At 43.8% G+C, this 24,229-nt stretch overlaps 2 protein-coding genes across 6 annotated transcripts in view; one reads left to right on the top strand and one right to left on the bottom strand.

Annotated features, from left to right (window-relative positions):
- The window catches only part of ERBB4 (erb-b2 receptor tyrosine kinase 4), an 837,205-nt gene that overhangs the window by 284,721 nt on the left and 528,255 nt on the right, over positions 1-24,229 (bottom strand). For all 5 annotated transcript variants that reach the window (XR_014556491.1, XM_083704220.1, XM_083704222.1 and 2 more), the window contains exon 4: positions 15,587-15,721. Coding sequence is in view for 4 of the 5 variants with exons in the window: in XM_083704220.1 (XP_083560346.1) it covers positions 15,587-15,721 (135 nt within the window). In the remaining variant the exon portion in view is untranslated. The remainder of the gene's footprint in view (positions 1-15,586; positions 15,722-24,229) is intronic.
- The window catches only part of LOC310831628 (uncharacterized protein), a 466,313-nt gene that overhangs the window by 159,977 nt on the left and 282,107 nt on the right, over positions 1-24,229 (top strand). The gene's annotated exons all lie outside the window — the stretch shown is intronic.

Raw genomic sequence — 24,229 nt, 5'->3', positions numbered from 1 at the left:
ATTGACAGACCAGAATTAAAGAGCTTCCATGGTACTGATACAATTCTTAGTGTTTAAGCCAAATGTTCTGCCACATAGTTTCTACTCTCATGGAAGTAAACATTATTTGGGATGCTTACTAGTTATTTTTAAGGGATTTTGACATGTCTACCTGTTTCCGTTTGCGTGGTGGGTTTTTTTTTTAATAGTGTCAGATGATAATTTGCATTTAAATAGAGACATTTAACAGCAGAGCAAGAGGAAGCTCTGCCAGCTGCCTCCCCCTCTCACTGGGAACTTGAAAATGTGGCTTCATTGTTTTCTCTTCTCACGGTTACACAGGCAAAATGAGGCGCTGAACATGTAGACAGCACAACTTTGAATTAAATTATCACAAGTCCTTTGAAGGTCACATATCAAATAAATTGGGGGAAAACATGTCTTGTCTTATTCGATAATAATAAGATGTCTAGCAGAAGCAGGTACCGGACAAGATTCTGCCCTTATTTTTATTCTATCCCTATGCTGCTCTGAGTGTAGGCAGTGAAACTAATTGAGGATATTTACATTGCAGCCTGTCCTAAGGATCATGGTGGGGAACATTTTAGTGGTGGAGAGAGAAAGGCTTTGTCCATGCCATCTACACAGTTTATGCCCAGGTTTGGGGGAGACAGGAGGAAAGCCTGCAGCTTCGTCACTCTCCTGACCCTTGGCTGAAAAACACAAAGTTTCTTAAGACATATTTTGTAAATGCCACCAGTGGGTATTTAAATAAGCAAGCTAGGGGCACTCTGTAAGGAGATGAGCAGATTTCCTGTATTCTGTTACATTTTTTGTTTTGCGGATTGAATCTGCATTCTTCTCCATCATCCCTTCTACAGTTTCTACAATTAATTCATGAACTGGTGTTTGCAGTTTGCTGCAGTACTTTGTTCCAAGAGTTCCCAAGCTTTGGGGCCTGTGTGGAATTCTGAGGCAGCGTTGCAGGTACCTGTCACAGAAAGGATGTTGCAGGGCTCAGAAAAGGAAGGGTATGAAAACCAGACTCTAGTAGTTAGACCAGATGCCAGAGAGTGATGGCTAAGACTGTCAAGCATTAGGCTATGCCCCTGTGTTAGGTTATAGTGCTTTATTTACAGCCTGCCTTTCCTCCCAATAGAGCCCAGGGCAGCAGGGCTCTTTTTTGATTAGACAAGCCTATCCAGACACATAACAACAACAACAACAACAACAACTGAAACAGTTCTAAAGTTCTAGAAATAGTTATAAACATTCTCCAACAATTATCTCAGGGTTGCTAGCCATCAAGTGCCTGCGTAAACAGGACTGTTTTTTAATTTCCTCCAGGAAATCAATAGGGAGGGAGACAGACATACTACACTCTGCAGGGCATTCCAGAAATTGGGAACTGCACTGAAAGAGTCTAGGTTTTCTTTAATCAGTTAGAAAATGGTGGGGAGTGGATGACTTACAGTAAAACCACACTCTATAATAAGGGCTTCTGGTGCTATATTTTTTTTCCCTGAAGAAACCTTGGCTTTAGCTAATTCTGTATATATCAACCATTCCATGGTTTCTTTTCTTGGGACCAACACAGAAAAATTCTCTTTGCTTAAAGATACTCCATCAAGAAAGCACATTATAAAATATGTGAGTTCTTATTTGTTTGCTTGGCTTTGCACATATCTTTCAGCAAGCTGAACTGAGATGAATAGGTAGATATAGGGTGAAGATTCTGTTTATCAGAGAGACCCTAAGACTGGGTGTATTGGTAGTTAAAGTGCAAGGCTTGGCACACTAGGTGACCTTGGGCCAGTCACTCTCAGCCTAATTTGTCTTGCAGGGTGGTTGTGATGATAAAACAGGGTGGGGAAAAGAGAAGCTTGTATTTCCCCAATCACCTTGGAGGATAAATCTGCAGTTAGTATTTAAACAGCCTTTTAATCTGTGTGAGGTACATAGGAGGAAATAGAGCGACATAACATCTGTCTCTGCAATTGGCAGGCAGTATGAAATCTCTGGATTGAACACGGCTGATACAACTTGTCAACACAGCAGTCAAGCCTGTCTGCAGCCAGAATCACTGCCCTGAGGAATCCAGGAAGAGAGCGCACACTCACCTGCTGGATTCATATGGAACCCCCGAGTAGCCCCCAACACTGAATGGTTTTATGTTTGACTAGCTCCACTTCCTTCCAAATGGCAGTGTGAAAATTCATTCACTATTTATGGTTCAATAGCCCTGTTGAGAGGAAGTCCTCTGACACCCTGAAGGTCATCGTGACCTTGGTAAGAGCTGATTCTTCTCAGCACCTTTGCATAAGCACTTGGCTCTATGTAAGACTGGGAAATGTCTGACAGAAAGAAATCTCAAACCAAACACATCTGATCTTAGGGTAGTCAAATGTGGACTTACAGCAATTAACTGGAACCCAGCCATCACTACAATATGTGAGGTGGGTTTGACTTTCCAAAGCAATTTTCTTTTATAAGTGGTTACCTTGTCCATTTCCTGAACTGCCATTCATTACAGACTGCAAAGTACAGAAGGGTGGGTGGGTGTGAAATCTGACGTTTGATCTACAGATCTCCCTTGCAACTGGCATGTGAGAAACCCGCTCCCAGGAGGGGAAATCCACTTTTCCTTCCTTTGTCCTTAAGAGTCTGAAGGATGCGTCTCATAAATGTTTCTTCTCCATTTCTCCCAGAACATTAGGCTGCCTTTTAAAACTTTAGCATTAGTTTCCCATCTGAATTATCTATCGGTGCATAACTTTACAAAATAAGTGGTGCAATGCTCAAGGCTGCAATCCTATGAGGAGCCTCACTGGGCGTAGGATTGAGCTAGAGAAAGTCATACTCTTTGAAACTCTTAAGGCTAATGTTTGTGAACTGGTTATGTTTACTTAAGGTTCTGGAGGTATGCTCCAATGTGGTCGCATATTTCCCACAGTAGGGTAAATTTCTTCCATTTTAGATTCTGTTTAACTGTCACAGGAAATCCTGTAGTAGGTTAGAGAACCCCCAAGGTCCGTCCCCCCACCCAAAGAATGAAATATAATAATCACAGGATAAACAAAATAATAAAAATTCCTTCCAGTAGCACCTTAGAGACCAACTAAGTTTGTTCTTGGTATGAGCTTTCGTGTGCATGCACACTTCTTCAGATACATTGAAACAGAAGTCACTAGGCCCTTATATATAGTAAGAGGGTGGGGAGGGGTATTACTCAGAAGGGTGGTGGGATAATCACAGGATAGTCTGAGGAATGCTAAGGACCAACTGCCTAAAACTTGGGAGTGATCAGCATTCATAGGCAATATGCAAACTCTGTTAAAAACCAGGAAATAGTTGTACCATTGTCCTACAGTGAGATTAATTTCCTTTGGAAGTTCTGGCTGTGCTCTCATTGAACTGAGTTATTCCACTTCAAACTGCAGATGGCTGGTGGAGTACGTGACCTCTCTAGACTGATAGGTAAATAGATAGAAATTAGCTTAGAGCCTTTTTATTGACATCTAGTTATAGACAGATATATATGTAGATAGATATAGATACAGTGGAACCTCGGTTTAAGAACAGTTCGGTTTAAGAACGATTTGGTTTACAAACACCGCAAAACTAGAAATAGTGTCTTGGTTTGAGAACTTTACCTCAGTCTAAGAACGGAATCCGAACGGTGGAAGGGCACCAGCGGCAGGAGGCCTCATTAGGGAATGCGCACCTTGGTTTAAGAATGGTTTTGGTTTAAGAGTGGACTTCCAGTACGGATTAAGTTTGTAAACCGAGATACCACTGTATTGATTACATGTAGGAGCATTCAGTAATAAAACCTCACGTAGGTGGTATGACTGAAACAACAGTTTACCCCATCAATGAGAAGCAGGCCTGTGTGTCACACTATGGAAACTCATGGGACTTCTGTCCCTTACAGTCACAAAACTTTAAACTCAATGCAATATAGTTCTGAATTAAGAAACCACTATTACTTCATTGTGGGCACACACGCTAAACCCGTCTGTGGTGCCTGCGCTTTTCCCCAAAGAATGAGACAAGAGACCAGAGTATGGGTTCAAATTGGCCACAACATTATTGAGCGTCAGAAGTGGGAAACTTGGCACAGGCCTTGGCAGGTAACCCTCTCAGCCCGTCTGGCTGAGGATATGCAGGCAGATGAGATCCAATGAGAGGGGACTGTACAGCACAAACTTACACAGCATGCCCTTCCACTAACCTCAGCCCAGGGGTTTAACCTACATGTTGCCACTATAGGGCCAGGGACTCCTGGTTTTTGCCCTTTAACGGGCCCTGCAAACGCTGCCGCATGAGAGGGAGCATGAATGCATCCCCCCCCCCTGACTTGATGTCAGATTAAAGAATACCTTGCCAAGGCCTAAAACCGCCACCCAAGGCCCTAAGGGGCTTCGCCACCAAGTCCCACGACCGAGGACCAATCACCCATCCACTGCCATCAAACCCTGTTGTCTACCCAGTCCCTATGGATTTGTCACAAGTCGTGCAGCCATAGGTCAGCGCTACCTGCATCCCTATTACTTCATTAGTAATGTTTAAATATGGGTCTAAATGGGTTTAAATATGGGTTTAAATAGCTCTGCATTGTGTTTTCCTAAGTAGTTTAAGAGACCAGCTTTTTGCATGACTAAAACGATACATTTGATTGCAAAATCAAAATATAATTCAAACAGCACAGTATGGCATTAGTACAAATTAAAGATACTATTGTTGGGATGAATTGTTCTGCCTTTATCAGCCTGTAATGCCTTCTCTGCCCTTGTCTGACAATTCCTATTGTCATGCGTTTATTCATCCACACTCTTTTGTTAAGTAAAAATCATTTTACATTTTCTACTACCCCTGTGCTAATCTTTAGATCTCTTCTATTGATTTGAAAGTCAATTACCTAGTAGAAAGTCAGACTCTCAGGTCCCAGTCCCCATCCCCCGTCCCCCCCGCGCGCTCTGCTTAAAACAGAACAGGCAAGCTGTTTAAACACTTGGAGCACAAATGTTCCTTCCAGTGGAGGAATCCACCAATGGAGAATAAACACAAGGGATTTTCTTCCATAAGCAAATGCAGTTGAATTATTTGTTCTCATGACTTATATTAGATCTCCAAGACCACAGTTTGCTGCTTCATGGGCACTTTCCATTTCTTTTGTGGCAACATTTTCCAGACAAACCAGCTTTTCAGTTTGGGTCTGCTCCTGGACTGCTTTTGGGTGACAGTTAGCTGCAGTATGTTTTTGAATGGTGCTCTGAAAGCCTCTTGAAGTTATAAAGCAGAATGCCAGGATTCAAAATGAAAAACAAAAAACAAACCCAACCCCCCACATTAATCATATAAATAAAATCCAAAGCATGCTTTCAACAAGGCGAAAAAATGGAAGTTTATTTTGTCAAGGAAGAACACGTTTGAGAAATTAGAGGACAGCTTTGGCCCAGCACTAGAAACAATAAGGAAAGAATCACACGTCCTTTTCTGTATCATCTTTCCTGCCATACATTAACCTTAGAATTCTAGATACTATTGGAATTTTTTCTAGTGAGCTTTCCATCCTTATAATGGAGACTCACTACTTCATCTGCTATTCAGAGCCCATGGCACAAATATTCCATGTGCCTAGCGAATATTTTAGTAGGAATGAACATAAATATACCAGTTGGCCCATTCTATTTATCCACTAATCTTTCTAGATAGATAGATAGAGACACACACATAGTGATTCAGACACATAGAGACGAAAAAGAGACTGACCAGGGAAATATGTTTGTGTTATGAAAACAAACAGAAAGAGATACACACTGAGAGCTGGGAAAAGAAAAGAGAAAGAAAGAGGACAGCAGTAAATTAGAATCAGAGATAAAAACTTAAAGCTGAAGCTGAACAAAGGAAAAACAGAAAACTTACAAACAATGAAATATGCGCTTTCAAGAATAATATGAAATGGGAGGGCCACTGGTGTGGCAGGAGAGATAATAATGTGCTTAAGGAATTGAGGAAATCTGTATAGAATCCCTAAATTACAGGGTATCACTGAAGTGGTCCGCAGAAGACAAGCCTGATATAAAGAGTGATCGACCGACAGAGGGAGGGAATCAACGGGAAGTCAAGAAATGCATGTCTGCAGCACAAAATTGACACAGCCCACTGGCTTCATATTTATCAATGACAGTGCAGGATTGATAGCAGGTTTGCTGTAATGTTACTATTCTGTTCTGACACAGAAATGTCTTAAGGCCAATGTGATGAGAACAGACAAGAGACTACACTGAAAAAAAGCAGGAGAAAAGTGTCAGAAACCATCCCTTCCTGGCTTCCTTTCCCCTGCAGCAACAGATACAGCAGGCATAATCTCCTGGGCCAAAAGATCTATGGGAAATTTGGGGCTTGTTCCTGCAAAGGCCACTTTCTCCAGGCAACTCATTCAAGTATTTTCATAAAGCACAGATGGGGGAGATCTGGCCTCTGAGACTTTTTGATCTGGGTTCCGGTGGTTCTGTCACATATTAATCAAGGAATGGTAAGAGGTTTGCCTGCAGTTTTACCCATCAAAGAAAATAGTTTCTAAGCTGTATATATGCATGGTTTTGCATGTAATTTATTTGTGTAATTTATGTCAGGGACTGTATCCAAGTCAAACTCCCATAGAGACAGAGTTAAAAGGAGGATTTGTGTGTAATCTATGCATGAGGGGACACTTGTGGAAATCCCACAGGATTGTCATAGGTTGCCACACCTCAGTCTCAACCCCTGCTGACCAGTGAGAGGCTTGCTGTGCCCTAACTCCATCTGGGCATCAGGCAAGTTCTTATGACCTCCCTCCTAGGCAGGGGCATCTTACCCATAGGGGCTAGTGGCGCGGGGCGCCAGGGCACCAAGTTCTGGAGGGCGCCAGGGAACAGGCGGAGGCTGGACGCAGCACCTCCTGGCATCAGCTCGCTGCCCTCGCCCGCCTCCGCCCTGCTGCACCGAAGCAGTGCCGCGCCTGGAGCTTCTGTCTGCTGTGGCCACGGTGGCACGAAGTGGCTAGCTGAGCCAGGAGGCGCTGTGTCCAGCCCCCGCCTCTTCCCTGCTGGAGGAGACACCCTCCAGCCGCTGCCCGCCTCCTCCAGCCCCACTGGCAGTGCCGTCCTCCCTAAAAAAAACTCTGATTGACAACTGGGCAATCAACCTGGATCCAGTTCCCACCTCTGGTATAGATGCCTATTTAGAAAGATTCACTGTTGTTGTTGTTGTTGCTGTTGGTGCTGCTGCTGGCATCCATCTGTCTCCAGAAACAATGGAGTCTACCTCCAAGGGTGAAGTCAAACTTGTGGAGAATCACAGCACCTGCTGTGGCTGTAGAGACTGGTAACTTGTAACTGTTGTTTTTGCTGCAATAGCAGTACTGACGTGACCGCCCTGGGGTGCAAGCCTGGGCAGTTTGTATGGAGGTCCTGGGCTGCCGAGATGACAAGACTCCCTTCTTAGCCTCACTGATGTGGTGCAAAGGAAAGCAGAGCGATGCATTTGGCACCAGCATGGTTGCAGGAGTTTCCAGAAGAAGGCGCACAAGGCACAGTCCAACCATCTTAGGGACTCCACTACAAGTAAATAAAAATACAATACCTCCCCTTGCTTTCTCCTCTTAGGGTTCTCTAAGGGTTCATCATTAAACTGGGCTTGGACCAAACTGCTCAGGAGACCATATGACTCCTGCACACATTACTGGCTTCTCTGAGGGGAGGAACATGTGCATCCTCAAGGTGTTGTTGGACCGCACTCCCATTTTTCCTGACGCCTCCCCATTCTGACTGGGGCTGATGGGAGTTGGAGTCCGACAACATCTGGAGAGCCACATGTTCCCCACCCCTCTGACAGAGTATGGCTGGAGGAAAATAAATGTCACACAAACAGGTTTGTATAATAGTAGACCTTTTTCTATCAATGCAGCAATGAGGATCAAATGCAAACTAAAATAAAAGAACAGGTGGTTTCCTATGAATGTATCAAGACTTACAGATGCATTGCCAAGAGGGTAATTATGTGTGAGAATCACAAGCTACAGCCACAAGAATTTTCTTTGTCACAGTACATAATGGTGTGTGAGAAACCTGAATGTCACCGTAAGAGATTTTTCCAGAGGAGGTACCCAGCAAAATCAAAGGCACGCTGACAAGGAAATGATGAGGCTTGTGGCATTCTTGCTCTAATTCCACACTAAAGAAAAACAATGAGCATAACGGAATTATTGTGCGGTAAGCCAATGTATCTTTTAGCTGTTGTTGGCATGCAGCCAGAGCTGGAAGAATCAGGGAGGTGAGAGAGGAAACACAGTTTGATGTGTTAAAATAAAAAGATTTTGGGGAGAGGCAGGGAAACCTTTTCTAAATGCTGTACTAAGTGCTGTTTTCATTATGTGGTATTTTTACTGGAGGACGAACTGCTCACCCTTTCACAAAGAAGCATCAAAATAACACCATACTGTATTCCTGAACTCTTTGATCCCCCTGGTTTCCACACTGGGAAGGGTGCAAGTACTTTGTGTCCATTCTTCACTCCCATGTTTCTTTACTCTCCCTTGATGGCAGAGGCAATTGTGTCCCTGCTCTAGCACAGGTAAAGGTAAAGGTAAAGGTAAAGGACCCCTGACAGTTAAGTCCAGTTGCAGACGCCTCTGAGGTTGCGGCGCTCATCTCGCTTTACTGGTCGAAGGAGCCAATGTTTGTCCGCAGACAGTTTTTCCAGGTCATGTGGCCAGCAGGACTAAGCCACTTCTGGCGAAACCAGAGCAGCACTCAGAAATGCCGTTTACCTTCCCGTCGGAGTGGGACCTATTTATCTACTTGCACTTTGACGTGCTTTCAAACTGCTAGGTTGGCAGGAGCAGGGACCGAGCAACGGGAGCTCACCCTGTTGCGAGGATTTGAACTGCCAACCTTCCAATCAGCAAGCCCTAGGCTCAGTGGTTTAGACCACAGCGCCACCCGCGTCCCCACAGCTTTAGTGCAAATAACTATGTGGGCAACTGTAAGTCACCAGAGGTTCAGCATTTTTGGCAGCATAGCAGTAAGGGCCGGTGTGGCGTAGTGGTTAGAGTGTTGGACTAGGACCTTGGAGTCCAGGGTTCAAATCCCCACACACTTGTGAAGCTCACTGGGTGACCTTGGCCCAGTCACTGCCTCTCAACCTAACTTTCCTACACAAAGGGTTGTTGTGGGGAGTAAATGAGGAAGAGAAGAACCATGTATGCCACCTTCCTTGAGTCAGGATTTCACTGGATGGATACAGAAGGGTGTGTGTTTGGCAGCTTTCCTTTGAACTGTCCCGACAGGGGACAGCATTATGAACAGCCATCTCACTCCTCCTATCTAGGGCATATCCATGCCAGATGGGTGCCAAACATACATCCAGGGGAAGGTTGGTGTGCTGTTTGCACTAAACCATGGATGGAGTCACTAGTTCTAGTCTGGCTGCAAAGTGTGGCCTCCTCTTGAAAGAAGGACATCACTTTCCCACAAGCACTGATTTCAGGAACGGGCAAAGGTTTTCTGCCAGCAAAGTTGTCCATAAGTTGTAAAAGCATCCCTGGGCATTTACCCCGGAGTTAATCTGGAGATGTGGAACTGTTCTTCCAGTCTGTGGTTCTGCAGCTGAGAAAAACCACATGCAGCAATTCTCATAATGGAGTTGGCCAGTCAACTAGCAGAGGCTCCTACTTGCTACTGTAAAAGGCAGCCAAACATCTCTGGAGTCCCTGGATCAACTTGGAGGTAAGTTTAGTTTCCATCCATCTGTCTTGAGAGACAATGGAAGAGTGTGCCATTGGGGGTAAAGTCAAACTGCTGTAGAGACCCATATGCATCTTCATCTTCTTGCAGGCAGGGCAGATGAAGGTATCCTCCACGGTGTTTCTTCTCTCTGTGCTCCTCCTATCCCTGTAGAATAGGTCTGGCGTTTTGTCGAACGACTAAGCAACAGATGGGATTTTGAACCCTGGTCTGTTGAAGAGACCAATTAGTCCAGCTGGCTTCAGGCCACACATTCCCCTCTACTTTGGCAAAGGCCTTCTTCAAAGATAGTGAGCTAAATTATTTGAACCCTATTATGAGAGATGCAAGCTACCAATCCGTCCACTCACCCAAAAATGTCAATAACAGAATCAATGGAATTGTTATATAATTTGTATTTCCTACATTGCCACCCATAAAAGGTAATAATAATTCTTTTTAAGCTAAATGCTTCTCCTTCCTGTGAAGTACTGTTTTAATTAGCAGATGGGTTTTAAACAAGCCATGTTCACATAATATGTTATACATTTCAATAGGCTAATGTTCACTAAGAAACTGCAGAGTAGGCTTTCCTCTTGTAGGGATAACGTGCTAATGAGGAAAGAGGCTGTTTTCTATGCTCAACCATGGTGGGTGGTCTCTCACTGAAGGGATCTGATCCCTCTTGATATCTGCTGGAATCTCACTGCACATACTTTACACTAAGGTAAGGTAAATGACCCCTGGATGGTTAGGTCCAGTCAAAGGAGACTATGGGGTGCGTTGCTCATCTCACTTTCAGGCTGAGGGAGCCAGCGTTTGTCCACAGACAGCTTTCCAGGTCATGTGGCCAGCAGGACTAAACCGTTTCTGGTGCAATGGGACACCATGACGGAAACCAGAGCACACGGAAACACCATTTACCTTCTCGCCGCAGCAGTACCTATTTATCTAATTGCACTGGCGTGCTTTCAAACTGCTAGGTTGGCAGGAGCTGGGGCAGAGCAATGGGAGCTCACCCCGTTTTCTTTTGACTAGTGTTCATTCTGATGTCTCATTGTGACGCATGCTCTATAGACTGGAACCACATCTTATGGTGAATGCAGAGCTCCAGTTCAACTTAGTAATCCACCATCTCCTCATTCCTAACACTCCATAAGGCAGAATGCTATAAAACATATGGTATAAACGTCACAGTGCTTTTAAAAAGATCCCTGCCCACACTCCCTTCTGTTGATTACTGCTTATAGAGGGGCCATAAATTTCCAGGTGCAATGGCATGAGCATCACATGTTAGGTAGTGCCATACATTGCAGGAGACAAGGGGGGGAGGAGATATACGACTGCTGCTTCTGTCATTCCTGATTTAATGATGACATGGAAATGCACACAAGTACAGAAACCTAATCATTTACTGTAAAGCTAATCACTATTTGGATTGGACTTAAAATCATTTTTTATTGTTAAATTCCTTTTGGGTGTTTTATGGGAAGTGAGTACTAAATTAAATACATAAAACTGTTTAATTGCATTTTAATTATTGTCTTTTCTATGTTTTTTGCTTTCTCTATTTCATCTGTGCAAGCCACCATAAGCTGCAGACTGGGAAAAAGGTGGAATATATATAAATAATTATAATTAAAAGACAAAATTTGCCAATAATTGCTCCAGCAACATAAGCAGATGTAAGTCTATTTACACACATTTGCCCAACTGGCCTGGCCATGTGTGGATGCCCAATAAAATGAGATTCTTCAAACTCTGGAGTAAAGAATGTTTGGAACAGTTTGGAATGTTTGTAAGCATGCCTTTGAAATCAGTATTTCAGCATGTATAAAGTACAGCAGGATCCTACCCTCTGACATTACAAGGATTAGACTTTCGGAAAACTTTGGGAAAATCCAGTAATTTTTTTTTAAAAAAATTTTGGTCACCAGGCACTCAAAGGCTTGGTCTGTTTCCTGTTGCTGAAATTCTTCCTCAGTTGGCTTTTTATATCCACTGGTACTTCAGAACACAAAGAAACCTTTTCACTTTTCTTAGCTCTTTCTCACATGAAATGCTTTCATGGGGCTACTAAATTCCCTATCTGAAATGCCAAAACTCTGCAAGTCTACTTCCCGCCTCACATTCCTCCCTCTTTTCATTCTCCAGCACTTGGCAAAAACGGATTTTTAAAAGAAAACAAATATTGACATTCCTCCATTCTCCACCACCCACTTTCCATTGCCATTTTTCTAAAGCAAATTATACTCCCAGTTCATATTCTTTAATTTCAGGAAATGCAAATAAGTGCATATCTTTGAAATGGTTAACAACTTGAGGGGGAGCACTGGCTCTCTCCTCAGCATTTATTGGCTATGCTTCTCGGCTGAGAAAACACTTGTGGCTGTTAAAACATTATTTTGTGAGCACTTGAGGATTTTTCCATACAAAGGAGGTTTTTGTATGATACTTTCCTGATTTGTGCCTTTGTTTTTGTGAAAGAACAGCTTCTATGGCTGGTATTGTGTGCTGACACCTGTCGCAATGATTCAGGGGCCCCTGTCTGTGAAAGCCCATTTTCCCTACTCCCCAAGAACATACGTATTTAAAATGTTAATTGACTGCACCTTAATAAAGGGATATAATTTAACCTAACTCTACAATAAAAACGTGTTCACCATCTACTGTTCGGAATGTCACTTTCTCGGTACACAGCTTGCAATTTAGAGCTGCATTAGAAATGATATACTAGGCAAGAGTTGACTTTAAGAATGGGAATTAGTCACCACTTCACATTTTCTGTCAGCCAAGGTGAGAAAATGTATTTTCTGTTACATTCTGCTGGTGATTTGTTTTACTGCGATCAAATGCTGTTCTAAACGGCATAGGTTGTATATAAGACCAGTAGCAGGTTTCAGCTGGGGAAATTTGTTTTACCCCAAAGAACTTTAAAGGAACACAAACTAGTTTGTTACTATATTTGTTTCCCTACAGCTTTATGGAAGAGAGGACAGCCAGTTCACCATTTTACTTAAGATTTTAGGGGAAACAACTCACAGTTTCATAACTCAGATGAGTGTAATGCATTGAGATGCTCCCTCTGAAACTCCCACAAAAGAGTCCCCAAAACAATAAAGGGTAAAGTGCAGCATTTCCAGATTTTTCTTGTAGAGGGGACCTGTGTGCTAGGTACAGTTAAATATCAACATCAGACAGCCCACTGATATCTCTCCTTGGGTTCATGGCCAAGACATGTAAACTGAATAAGCTAGTAATGACTAATGCTTTCTCTCCTTTTGGGAGATGCAGATCTTGTATCTGTCTCTAGCAGGTTCAGCTTTCTCAATCCAGGCATTGGTAGAATATAGATGTCTCAACATAAACCACTGATTTGGGTAATCAGGAAGTGTTGAAATCTAGACATCAAGCTCAGAGGGCAAGATTATCAAAAATACAAAAAGTAACTTAAGATCACACATTCCATTGACTTTCAATGGGACGTGTGCTGCTAAACCACTTAGGAGCTTTTGGAAATCTGTCCCTTAGCAGACTAAAAGAACAAATTCAGCTCTTTAATACGGTATGGCATTGCCTCCTGCTCTTTCACAGACTTTCCACTGCTCCTTCACACAACAGATTATAGTGATGAAGGCATCTTGTCCTGCAGTTGAGGTCCCAGATCATCATCAAGTGAGGGTGGGTCTTAAAGCAGGAAAGGGGAACTTGAGGCCCTCCATAAGTTGTTGGGCTCCATTTCCCATCAGCCCCAACCTGTCTGGCCACAGAGTATTCAAACTCCTTCACAGGCATTCTTATAATCCTTACACCAACCCTGTGAAAGTGATCAGTATTATTATACTCGTAATGCAAGCTATGGGGTTTTGAACTGGTGCATTCCTGATTTATCATAACCACTAGGCTGCATCACATTCCTATTTCAGACAACAGCACAATCTCCTTTTCAATTCTCCAAAGGATGCAGACCTTAACTTTTGCTTATGTTAACTTTGAAAAGTTCTGGGTCAGCAATGTGTTTGAAGTGAAGGTTGCCCACTGTCCTAACACCATGATCACTCTGCAGTTTTAGTGTTCTAATCATTTCCCCCCACCTAGTCCAAAACTTTACAAACTTGAATACAACAATGCTGTGTCTTAAAGCCTTTGTAAAACTGAGCAACATCTTGCTCTGATCTCTTGATGGGTGGTAACATGGCTCCTCTATTTCTCTGAGTAATTGTACATGAATATTTTTTCTATATTTTGTACACAAAGAACTAAATGCAGGCATTTGACAACCTGTATGTGGATTGTGTCCACTTATTTTCCCCACAAAGTTTAAAGAGCCACAATTTTTCTGTGATGTCCTCTGAAGTTCAAATACCTTGGTAATACTGATTCAGCCATATTTTAAGTCTTATAGAATTGCATGTGGTGAATGAAGAAGGCTCTGCATTTAAGTGAAGGCTTTGGGGGGTACCTGACTGTGATAATGAAGACCACATCAGCATATAGATTCCAACTGCTAACAAGAGAAGAGAAGATTCAGGATCCCTTGAAAAATTAGAGTGGATAGTTGCCCTCGTTTGGCACTAGAGACCCACCTGAACTAAGACTGAAAGTTGGATGTCCGTGTTTGTCACCTTGTAGCTCAAAGTGGCAACATTTCAAACTCAGGCTTAGACTGAGGCTTAGGCTTTTAGACTGCAGGCTTGGCCAAACTTGGCCCTCCAGCTGTTTTGGGACTACAATTCCCATCATCCCTGACCACTGGTCCTGTTAGCTAGGGGTGATGGGAGTTGTAGTCCCAAAACAGGTGGAGGGCCATGCCTGGTTTAGAGCTTGCATATGGAACTGAAAGTACAGCAACCAAGTAAAGCTTTTAGATTCCAGTTCAGATGTTATCCCCACCCTCAGTTAAAGTTGTACAGGATATACTGATTTGTTTTCCTAAGTGATGATATAATCAAGACACGTCAGACAAATCACCAATGCAGGATGGAATCAGGACACTTGAAGAGAGCAAGGCGCAGCTAGTTGCACACCTCAGCCTTTCAGAAACATGGGATAAACTGAGTGAGAATTGCTTCAAACGGGAATTGGAACACCCTGTATATAGTAAACCAGGGATTGGCAAGATGGTGCCCTCCAGATGTTGTTGGACAACTCCCATCATCCCTGCCCATTAGCCATGATGGCTGGGGCTGATGGAGTTCAACAACATCTGGAGCTCACTACATTCTCTATCCTTCAGTTAAATTAACTCAAATGGCTAGATTCTGTGAAGAGAGGGAGATGGAACATTTAAACAAAATAAGAAGGTACTTGGACAGCTGGCATCTGGTTGCATGATACTTGAATTCAAGGCTAATGAAAGAAATGGTTAAGCAGTTTGTGAGTATCAATGCTAACTGCAATTAAGACAAACCAGGGTTTTGCCCTCGCAGTGGAATTCTAAACAATGGCGTCTTTGAAGTGGGCGTCAGATCCTGGTTTCTTTCAGCATGAAATGCAACCTTGGGCAGTTTGTTGGAAAGGAAGCTTACGGATAATGCAAAAAAGAAAGAGAAAAAAAGGAAAGGGAAATAAATGGAGGGTGCGGAAGAACCTTGGAAGCAGGCAGGTTTTTTGAGTGGTTAAATCATAATGAAACCTGCTATGCAACCCTATGCCCACATACCAAGACATGAGTCCCATTGGACTCAGTGCACTTGCATCAGAATAGACATGCACAGGATTGCACTGTTAATGTGTGGATGTTACAGAAAGCACAGAAAGAAAAAGTAGATGTGTACCTGAATAAGCGTGAGAATGGCAAAGCGGTAAGAAGAGTGGAAAACAAAGTCAATACTTACAATCTGCACTGCTGTTTTTCGGAACCACAGAAAAGTTGGAAGCCAAAGGGTTACGAACAATATCTTCCCACTGAATAGTGTCTGCATAGCAAAGAAATCTGTTCTGTCCAACATATACTCCTCCATTTAAGATTTCTGTACCAAAGAGAAAGATGAAAACACATATATTAAGGACATTTGACAAAGGGATGGTGGGATGGGGTCATGTTAGAATATTCAAGCAGAATTAAGAACCTAAGAAGAGCCCCCGGGCGAAACTAGTGGTCCATCTAATTCCGCATCCAGTTCCCACCATGGCCAACCAGATGCCTGGGGAAGCCCACAAGTGGGGCCTGGTGGCAGCAGCAGCAGCAGCCCCCTCCTCTCCTGCAACTGGAATTCAGAAGCATTGCTGCCTCTAACCGTGGAGACAGAGCAGAGCAATTGTAGCTAGCTGTCACTGATAGCCTTATTCTCCATAAATTTCTCCAATCCTCTTTTAAAGTCATCCAGGTTGGTGGCCAACCCTACCTTCTCCAAGAGCAAGTTCCAGAGTTTAACTCTGCACTGTGTGAAGAACGACTTTCTTTTGTCTGTCATGAATCTTTCAACTTCATTTGATGCTGGTGAGCTCAAGTGTTATGAGAGAGGGAGAATCCCCCCCCCTTTCTCCATGCCATACATAATTTTCAGTCACATCTCCTCTTGCTCACCTTCTCCGTAAGCTGAGAGGTCCCAAATGTTAACTTTAACTTTCCTGATAGAGGAGTGCTACAGTGCCTTGATCATATCTGCTATCCTTTTTTGAATGTTTTTCAACACTACAATATCCTTTTTGAAGTGAAGTGATCTGTACGCAGAACTGCCCAAGTGTGGTCACACCATAGATATGTATAACACCATTATGATATCAGCACTTTCATTTGCCATTCATTTCCTAACATGGAATTTGCCTTCTTCACAACTGCTGGACACTAGGTCTTCACTGAGCTAACTACTACAACCTCAAAGCCCCACTCCTTGCCAGTCACCGCCAGTTCAGACCCCATGAGCATATAGGTGAAATTAAGACATTTTGCCCCTACAAGCATCACTTTACACTTGCTTACACAGAATTGCATTGTTCATTTTACAAATGGTCCTTTTGGATCTCTTCACAATCTCTTTTTGTTTTTATGACCGTGAACAATTTAATCCCTTCTTCAAACCTCGCCACCTCACTGCTCATCCCTAATGCTGGATCGTTTATGACCAACTTAAAAAGCACATGTCCCAATACATGTCCTTGGGGTTATACCACTTTCTCCATCTCTCCATCAGGAGAACTGTCCGCGCGTTCCTATTCTCTGAAAGTCAGGTGCCATTTCAGGTGCAGGACTTTGAAATAGTAAAGGGAAAGTGGGTCCTAAGAGAATGGGAAATGGGAAACTGAATCCACATAACTGTTACCCGGTGTTGCAGGGGGAGAAGAGGCCACCCCTGGAGCACACCAACAATAATTAGGATAATGGCTGGCAGTAGCTCCTGCACCTCCCACCCACCCTGGCAGTGGCCTAGAGAAAGCCATAGCTTGGGGTCTGAACATAGCTGCTACCACCACAGCTAAAGGCAGGAGTCAAACTGAAGAGTGAACAAAAAGAGTGGGTGGCACTAAAGGAGAGCGGTGCTCAGAAATGAAAATTTTACTGTAGCATATATGTTGGAAACTTGCCCCCTCGGGAAAGGCTGACTCCTCTTCCCAGGCATGTCGGGGCCTGTCTCCGGTGACCTACCCTGGCTGGCATCCTGGCAGACCAGGGAGATCTTGATATAGGCGACACCCCCTGCTTGAAAGGTGCACACCCCCTTCCTCTCTGCATAGCAGCAGGAGAAAGAAGAAGCAGTCAGAAAGTCTATTTCATCTCTAGTTTATTTCTGACTGTACAACTGTACCAAAACATGACTGCTCACTCAGACTTCTCCAAGCGACTGCAACAAACTTCCTTCACACAAACAACAGGAAGGTCTCATATTACACTGAGAACAAATGCTGAGAAATCCCTGGAACATCCAGTCCCACGGTCAGGGCCATCATGTGATGCAAAGATCGAACTGCTTGTTCTCAGCTGCGTAGTACTCATATCCCAACAACACAAGGCCCAATTCATACATGATAAGAAGAGTATTGGTCTACAGCTAACTTGGAAAATATTCTACAGTGTTACCTCTGGTTACGAACTTAATTTGTTCTGGAGGTCCATTCTTAAGCTGAAACAGTTCTTATCCTGAGGCACACTTTCGCTAATCCGGCGTGCGATTTTCGTTCACATCTTGGGGCGATTTTCGTTCACATCCTGGGGCAAAGTTCACAGGAGCAGCTACTTCCGGGTTGGCGGAGCTCGTAACCAGAAGCATTCGTAACCAGAAGTGTTCATAACCAGAGGTACCACTGTACTGAGGTGAAGAGCAACTTAGGCCCTCCCTAGGCTGTCCTGCTCCAACAGATGTGCCACAGCTGTGGCAGAGCGACACAAACATAAACCTAAACACACACCCTCCAACATCTCTCTGATGAAAATAGGGACATCCTAAGGAAAAGCGGGATATGGTGGGATCCAATCATAAACCAGGACGGCTTCTGTAAATCTGGGACTGTCCCTGGAAAATAGGGACATTTGGAGGGTCTGGATTCATGCCTACTCGGAAGTCATTCAAATGGGATCAACTCCTAGTAAAGTGTAATATAGACTAGTGATCTTAGTCTCAAGCATTACGTGCAGTTAGATAGCCAAAAATATTTTATATTCTTGTGTGCAGTGGATAAACTGCTGGACTACAATGAAAGGAGACCAGGGTTCAAATCCCTGCTGTACCATGAAACTCATGGTGGGATTTGAGCCAGCCACTATCTCTCAGTCTGGCCTACCTCACAAGATTGTTGTGAGGATAAAATGGTGGCGGGGGGGGGGGGGGGAGAAACACGACTACCACTCTGAGATTCTTGGAGGAAAGGTGGGATCTAAATGTCCTATGGCTGAAACCTGAACATGCTTACAAGAAGATAAAACTCACTGAGTTGGTGGAACTTTCTTCTAAATAAATATGCATAAGATTGTGCTGTGTAACAAATAAATCAAAAGTGTGCATTATCTCCAGGAACTCTTCTCAGAAACAAATGTATAGTTCATAATTATGCAGTGTAACTGAAACTGACGCTCTGTGTGCAGAAGGGGTGGTGTCCTGGGGTGAATGCAGGCCGAGGGAAAGCTATCTACAATTCCCAGAGGGCAATAAGATAATACATAAACCACATTTGATAACATCAGGGTACATGACAAACCAGGAACTTCTGAAACATTTTCTGAACGCTCACAATCACAAAGCCAATTACAAATCAAGACAAGAAGCAAGGTGCACAGCACTAGCGCCCAAAGAGAGAAAACACTGCTTGCCATCAGAAAATCTAACCTTCACTTTCTGCATTTCCAGAAGCAGAAGCCTCAGATGAAAACAAGGTATTTAATATCAGTCTTGTATAATTTCCTCCCCTTGACCGTATTAATCAGGGAAAGGTACTGACATTCACTTCTAGGAAACCTTTGGCTTAAAAGGAGCTTGGCTTTTCCACAGAAAAGGGGATTAACCTACACAACAGCTATTATATAGATAAGCACACAAAACAAGTGATTCAGATTAGGAGCATAACGTATGATCAGCCTGCATGGGCATGGATATTCTTATGATGCACACAACATCTGTTAGCAATTTTGCACTGCAACAAAGGTGGGATTTGCAAGGAAGTCTAGTGATTAGCAACAATTCTCATTTTATTGCATTAATATGAGCTTTGCTTAAACCCACTGCATCAAAATCTGGTATTAATGAAAGAGATGGCTCACAAACATGGAGCACCATACTGAAATTCAGACTCAACGGAACGTTTACAAATTTATATGAAATATCCTGCCCCACTATCTGAATATATAAAAGAAGCTTGTGTTGTTTGAGTACACAATCATCTCAAAATTCACCAGATTTTCAAATATGATTAGCAAAAATACTTGCTTGGACCTGTAGAGTTAGGGAATCCCTTCGTATTATTTTTCCCCTCAAGGTTTTTTGAGGAACCTGCTCTACCTGATGATCATTATCACTCAAAATTGAGTTGTTATTGTTCTAAACATATTTTTATTGTATTGTTATGAGCTGCTTTGTGAGGGCCTAGGCCTTGAAAGCAGGACATAAACAGAAAAAACCATCAGTCAGAGATAAGTGTATGGAGATGATCATACTCAAGTTTGTCTTGCTTCCTCCTGCTGAGAATCTGTAGACTGGGGTACTAATTCATAGGGATACTGGAGAAATTCAGTTTCCTTGGCATTTTAGTGGCTAACTGCCCAGTTCACCCTTTTTGAACCAATACACAAATTGAAACATAACTGTTATGTGCCGGCGTGGTTGCTCGAGAGTAAACAGGCAAGACTCTGTTCCAGGCTTTATTATCTGTACAAAACATTTACAGTGCAGAACATCTCAAGTCCATGTCTGCTCAGTCGCTAGCAGAATCTGGGAGTGGGAGGTCCTTAAACCTTCCCCAGCAAAACAGTCTTTTGACCCCCATCCTTCTCCCCTCTCTGCGGAGAGAGGGTGTTGGCAAAGGGGGACTTGCCTCCCCCCCCCCCCCGCCGCTTTGTTCAGGCTCGGTGTTGCGGCTCTCTCTAGCATCTTGTGATCCCTGTATCCCTTCCCCACTGGAGGCGGGGCTTCCCTCCTCGCCGGAGGAAGAGCTGCTTCGCAGGATCTTCGGAGGCTCCCTGTAACCCAAAACAATGCACAAAGAACCAGGCTGGGGAAGGCGGCCCTAGAGGAACCCTGTTTCCTCATCCCCTTCACCACCAGGTACCACTCTTGGACCCACCAGGCCTTTGACCTCTACAAGTGCATATGGGGGGGGGACCCACCCCATGCCAGAGTTTCATCTTTTATGCAGTTGGTAACACTGTTGACAGGGATGAGGGGAACGTCTGATTTGGCCTTAATAGCTGCTCTTCTCTTTCTGATTTGTTAAGTCTGCGCTGCTCATGCCTTTCTCCCAGTCGTCATTTTTCTCTTTTGCTCTCACGGGACAGGTCCTCCTCAGATAGTGTAAACTGCCTGTGGCTCAGTCCATTTCAGTCGACTGTTTCAAATTAAACTGAGCATCTGCTTTCCATCTATTTTGCCACTCTCTGTTCCCCCACCTCCTACACTGAGAGAGGGATGTTTGGAAAGACCTATTAAAGCCTATGACGCATTAAACAAATGAAGCTCAAATGTAATCAATATACAAAAGAGTTGCATTATAATGACCTCATCATCCTAAAGTTAACAACTAATTTTAATTTACAACAACACTGAAAGCAAGAGATAACATTAAATTTAAAAAGGAAGCCAGAAGGAGAAAGGCAGGCAGCCTTTTGATGATGCCAACAAGTTGGCAGGAAAAGGCAAGTGAAAAATGCAGGCCTTCCCTCTGTTCTAATTAATTTGGGCGCCAGCACTTCTTGGAGACACAGATTAGGAAACTGAATGAAAGTTGGGTTGTTGTTTTTCATGCATGTTATATTCTTTAGTAGCCTGAGCCATAGATTTTTGCTTAAGTGGTCTCTTCCTCATTCCTGTGTGGATTTTCGTGAGGCTCCCAAAAGTCCTCCCTCAGAGTCATGGGGGTAGATCCCAGAATTTGTTGCCCATTCTGGGTATTTCTGAAACTCCACGGCAACCCCAGTATGAATTCTTTTGCCATGCTGTTGCCAATGTTGTTTTTCAGAATTTGTAATCATATAGATCAGGGATGTCCAACCAATAGATTGTGATTTACTGGTAGATCACTGGCTGATCCTGGTAGAATGTGGGATCCTTATTGTGTACAAAAAGTGATGAGGGGAAAGCTAAAATCTCCCCCCCCCCAAAGCTCAACAACTCTGGGCAATCCAGCACCCCACGCTCCTCCTCCCTCCAATGACAATGGGTAGATCACTATCAGGTGTTTTTTTAATACCTGGAGTAGATCACAGTCTCTTGGGAGCTGGACATGTCTGCCCTAGATGCCATGGGGGTAGCCAAAGGTGGGGGCAGCTGTCCCCCTAAATCAGGGGTGTCAAACTCAAATTCATTGGGGGCCGCATCAGCAGTTTGGTCACCCTCAAAGGGCCAGTTGTATCTGTAGGACTATGTGTCCACTCTTTATTATCATAAATTATTGTCACTGCATTCAATTATTACTGTTTTTGTAATAATGTAAGTAATAACTAGCTCTGAAAGCAGAAACATAGTCAGAATAATGGCAAGTAGATATTCAAATGTACAATTATTGTACAATTTATTGAAAAATGATTTTTGGTAACAGACAGTAATTATTTTTTAAAAAACATACAAATATTGCCGAACACTGTTTATTACACATATGGCAAACACAAGGCATTAACTTTTTTTAGGGTTCAGAGAAGGTTTTTTAGGGTTTAGAGAAGGGTTCAGGCAGCTGTTGGATCTGTCACATCACAGGATGGCATGCGCTCAATATAAAAACAAGTGGAGGTTTCCTGAATGCATGTAAAGTGGAGGTTTCCTGTGTAGAACGGCCGGCGCCGCTAGAGGGCAGACGTTCTCTGGCTTGTAGGCTGCCGCGCATGCGCTGAAGAGGCGGCTTTCTTGTGTCAAAAAAAAGGAGCGAGAATAAAAGGTGAAGGCTGGTGGCCGGCGGTGGCTACACGGGCCACATGACGAGGTCTGGCGGGCCGGATTCGGCCGCGGACCTTGTGTTTGACACCCGTGCCCTAAATCAATACAAATCTGAAATTCTGCCCCTCTAACAAAAGCCTGCCCCTCAGCAAACCTCCTGGCTATGCCCATGCTAGCTGCTACATTTTGAATGCAAGTGGGGCTGGAAACTGACAGCTTATCTATCAACTATCAGAAGCCCAATGTCATATGTAGCTATGAGTAACCAGACATAGCAGGATGTCATTGGGAACAAACAAAGAACTAAATAGCTAACTATCTAACTAATTAAAGTAAGGAAAGGCAAGGGAAGACAGAGTCAACATTTGCATTTGGATGTGCATCCATTTTAGTCCCACAGCCCTTGATTCATGAACGTAATATGGATGTGGCTATCTGCTTTCATGCACTGATTTCCTGACCTAGATCAGGGCTTTGTTCTTTGCTGCAGATGATTTATAAAGCACCAAAAATTGAAATGTCACGTTTGTATTAGGAGGCAAGGGAAGTGTGATTATAAAAACGAGGGCTTTAGCCTTCTTTCTTTCAGTCCAGTGACCATAAGCAAAAGCTCAAGGATGTGCATGCTTAGTGGCAAATAGGTGTCTGGGCTAGTCTTGGATTAAACCTTTTAAAGTAACAATTATCTGGGTCATTAGTGAAAAAGCGGACAAAGACTTGCAAGAAAAGCACCCAAACTTTAGTGACATTGACTTGAAGGCAGATTTCATTAAAGAAAATATTGTCCATATAGGGTGTGGGGGGGTTAACACAGCACTTCCCATTAAGCGCAGCTTAAAAAGTAAAGGTAAAGGTACCCCTGCCTGTACGGGCCAGTCGTGTCCGACTGTGGGGTTGCGTGCTCATCTCGCTTAAGAGGCCAGGAGCCAGCACTGTCTGGAGACACTTCCGGGTGATGTGGCCAGTGTGACGAAGCTGCTCTGGCGTGCCAGCACCAGCGCAGCACACGGAAACGCCGTTACCTTCCCGCTATAAAGCAGTACCTATTTATCTACTTGCACTTAAGGGTGCTTTTGAACTGCTAGGTGGGCAAGAGCTGGAACCGAAAGACGGGAGCTCACCCCACCGCGGGGATTCGAACCGCCGACCATGCGATCGGCAAGTCCTAGGCACTGAGGTTTTACCCACAGCGCCACCCGCGTTCTAAGCGCAGCTTAGAAAACAAATAATTCAGCTGCTCCAAATGTGAAGTTGGGAATAGGTATTCCGATGGGTTTGTGTTGCCTCTAGAAAGCAAGCTGGGAGTTGCTTTTGGTTTGTGGTAACCCGGGACTAAAGTTGGCTGGATTGGCAGATGAATCTTGCTTCAACCCTGCTAACTGGGTGTCCTTCTCCACGTACCTGAAGGCAGAAGGCTAACCTCGGTGGTTTGGCACACAGCTCTGTCTCCCAACAGAAAGGCAGGACCAGGGAGCCTAGGAGGAAGAGGGGGGAGGGGCTGCTACCTCCTCCTGCTTCGTGGGAGGGCCAGCCCTGGGATTTTTTAAAAGCACCCCTAGTTCTATAGAATATTGTCAGAGAGAAGATTAGGCTAGAACTTAGACGGATGCACTTACTTTTTCCATATGTATACAGTGGTACCTTGGGTTACACACACTTCAGGTTACAGACTCTGCTAACCCAGAAATAGTACCTTGGGTTAAGAACTTTGCTTCAGGATGAGAACAGAAATTGTGCAGCGGCAGCAGGAGGCCCTGTTAGCTAAAGTGGTACGTCAAGTTAAGAACAGTTTCAGGTTAAGAACGGACCTCCAGAACGAACTAAGTTCTTAACCCGAGGTACCACTGTACTTAGATGTAGTGCAGACATGTGAGAGGATTTTACCACAGTGTTGTAATTCTGTGAGTATATGCATTTTAGGAAACATGGATTCCAGACTAGTGAGAACATTTCCAGGGAAAAGAT

Source organism: Podarcis gaigeae (assembly GCF_964106915.1).
Source record: "Podarcis gaigeae genome assembly, chromosome: 1".
NCBI classification, from domain to species: domain Eukaryota; kingdom Metazoa; phylum Chordata; class Lepidosauria; order Squamata; family Lacertidae; genus Podarcis; species Podarcis gaigeae.
The sequence above is the reverse complement of the archived record's forward strand: the minus strand, read 5'-3'. Positions and strand labels throughout refer to the sequence as shown.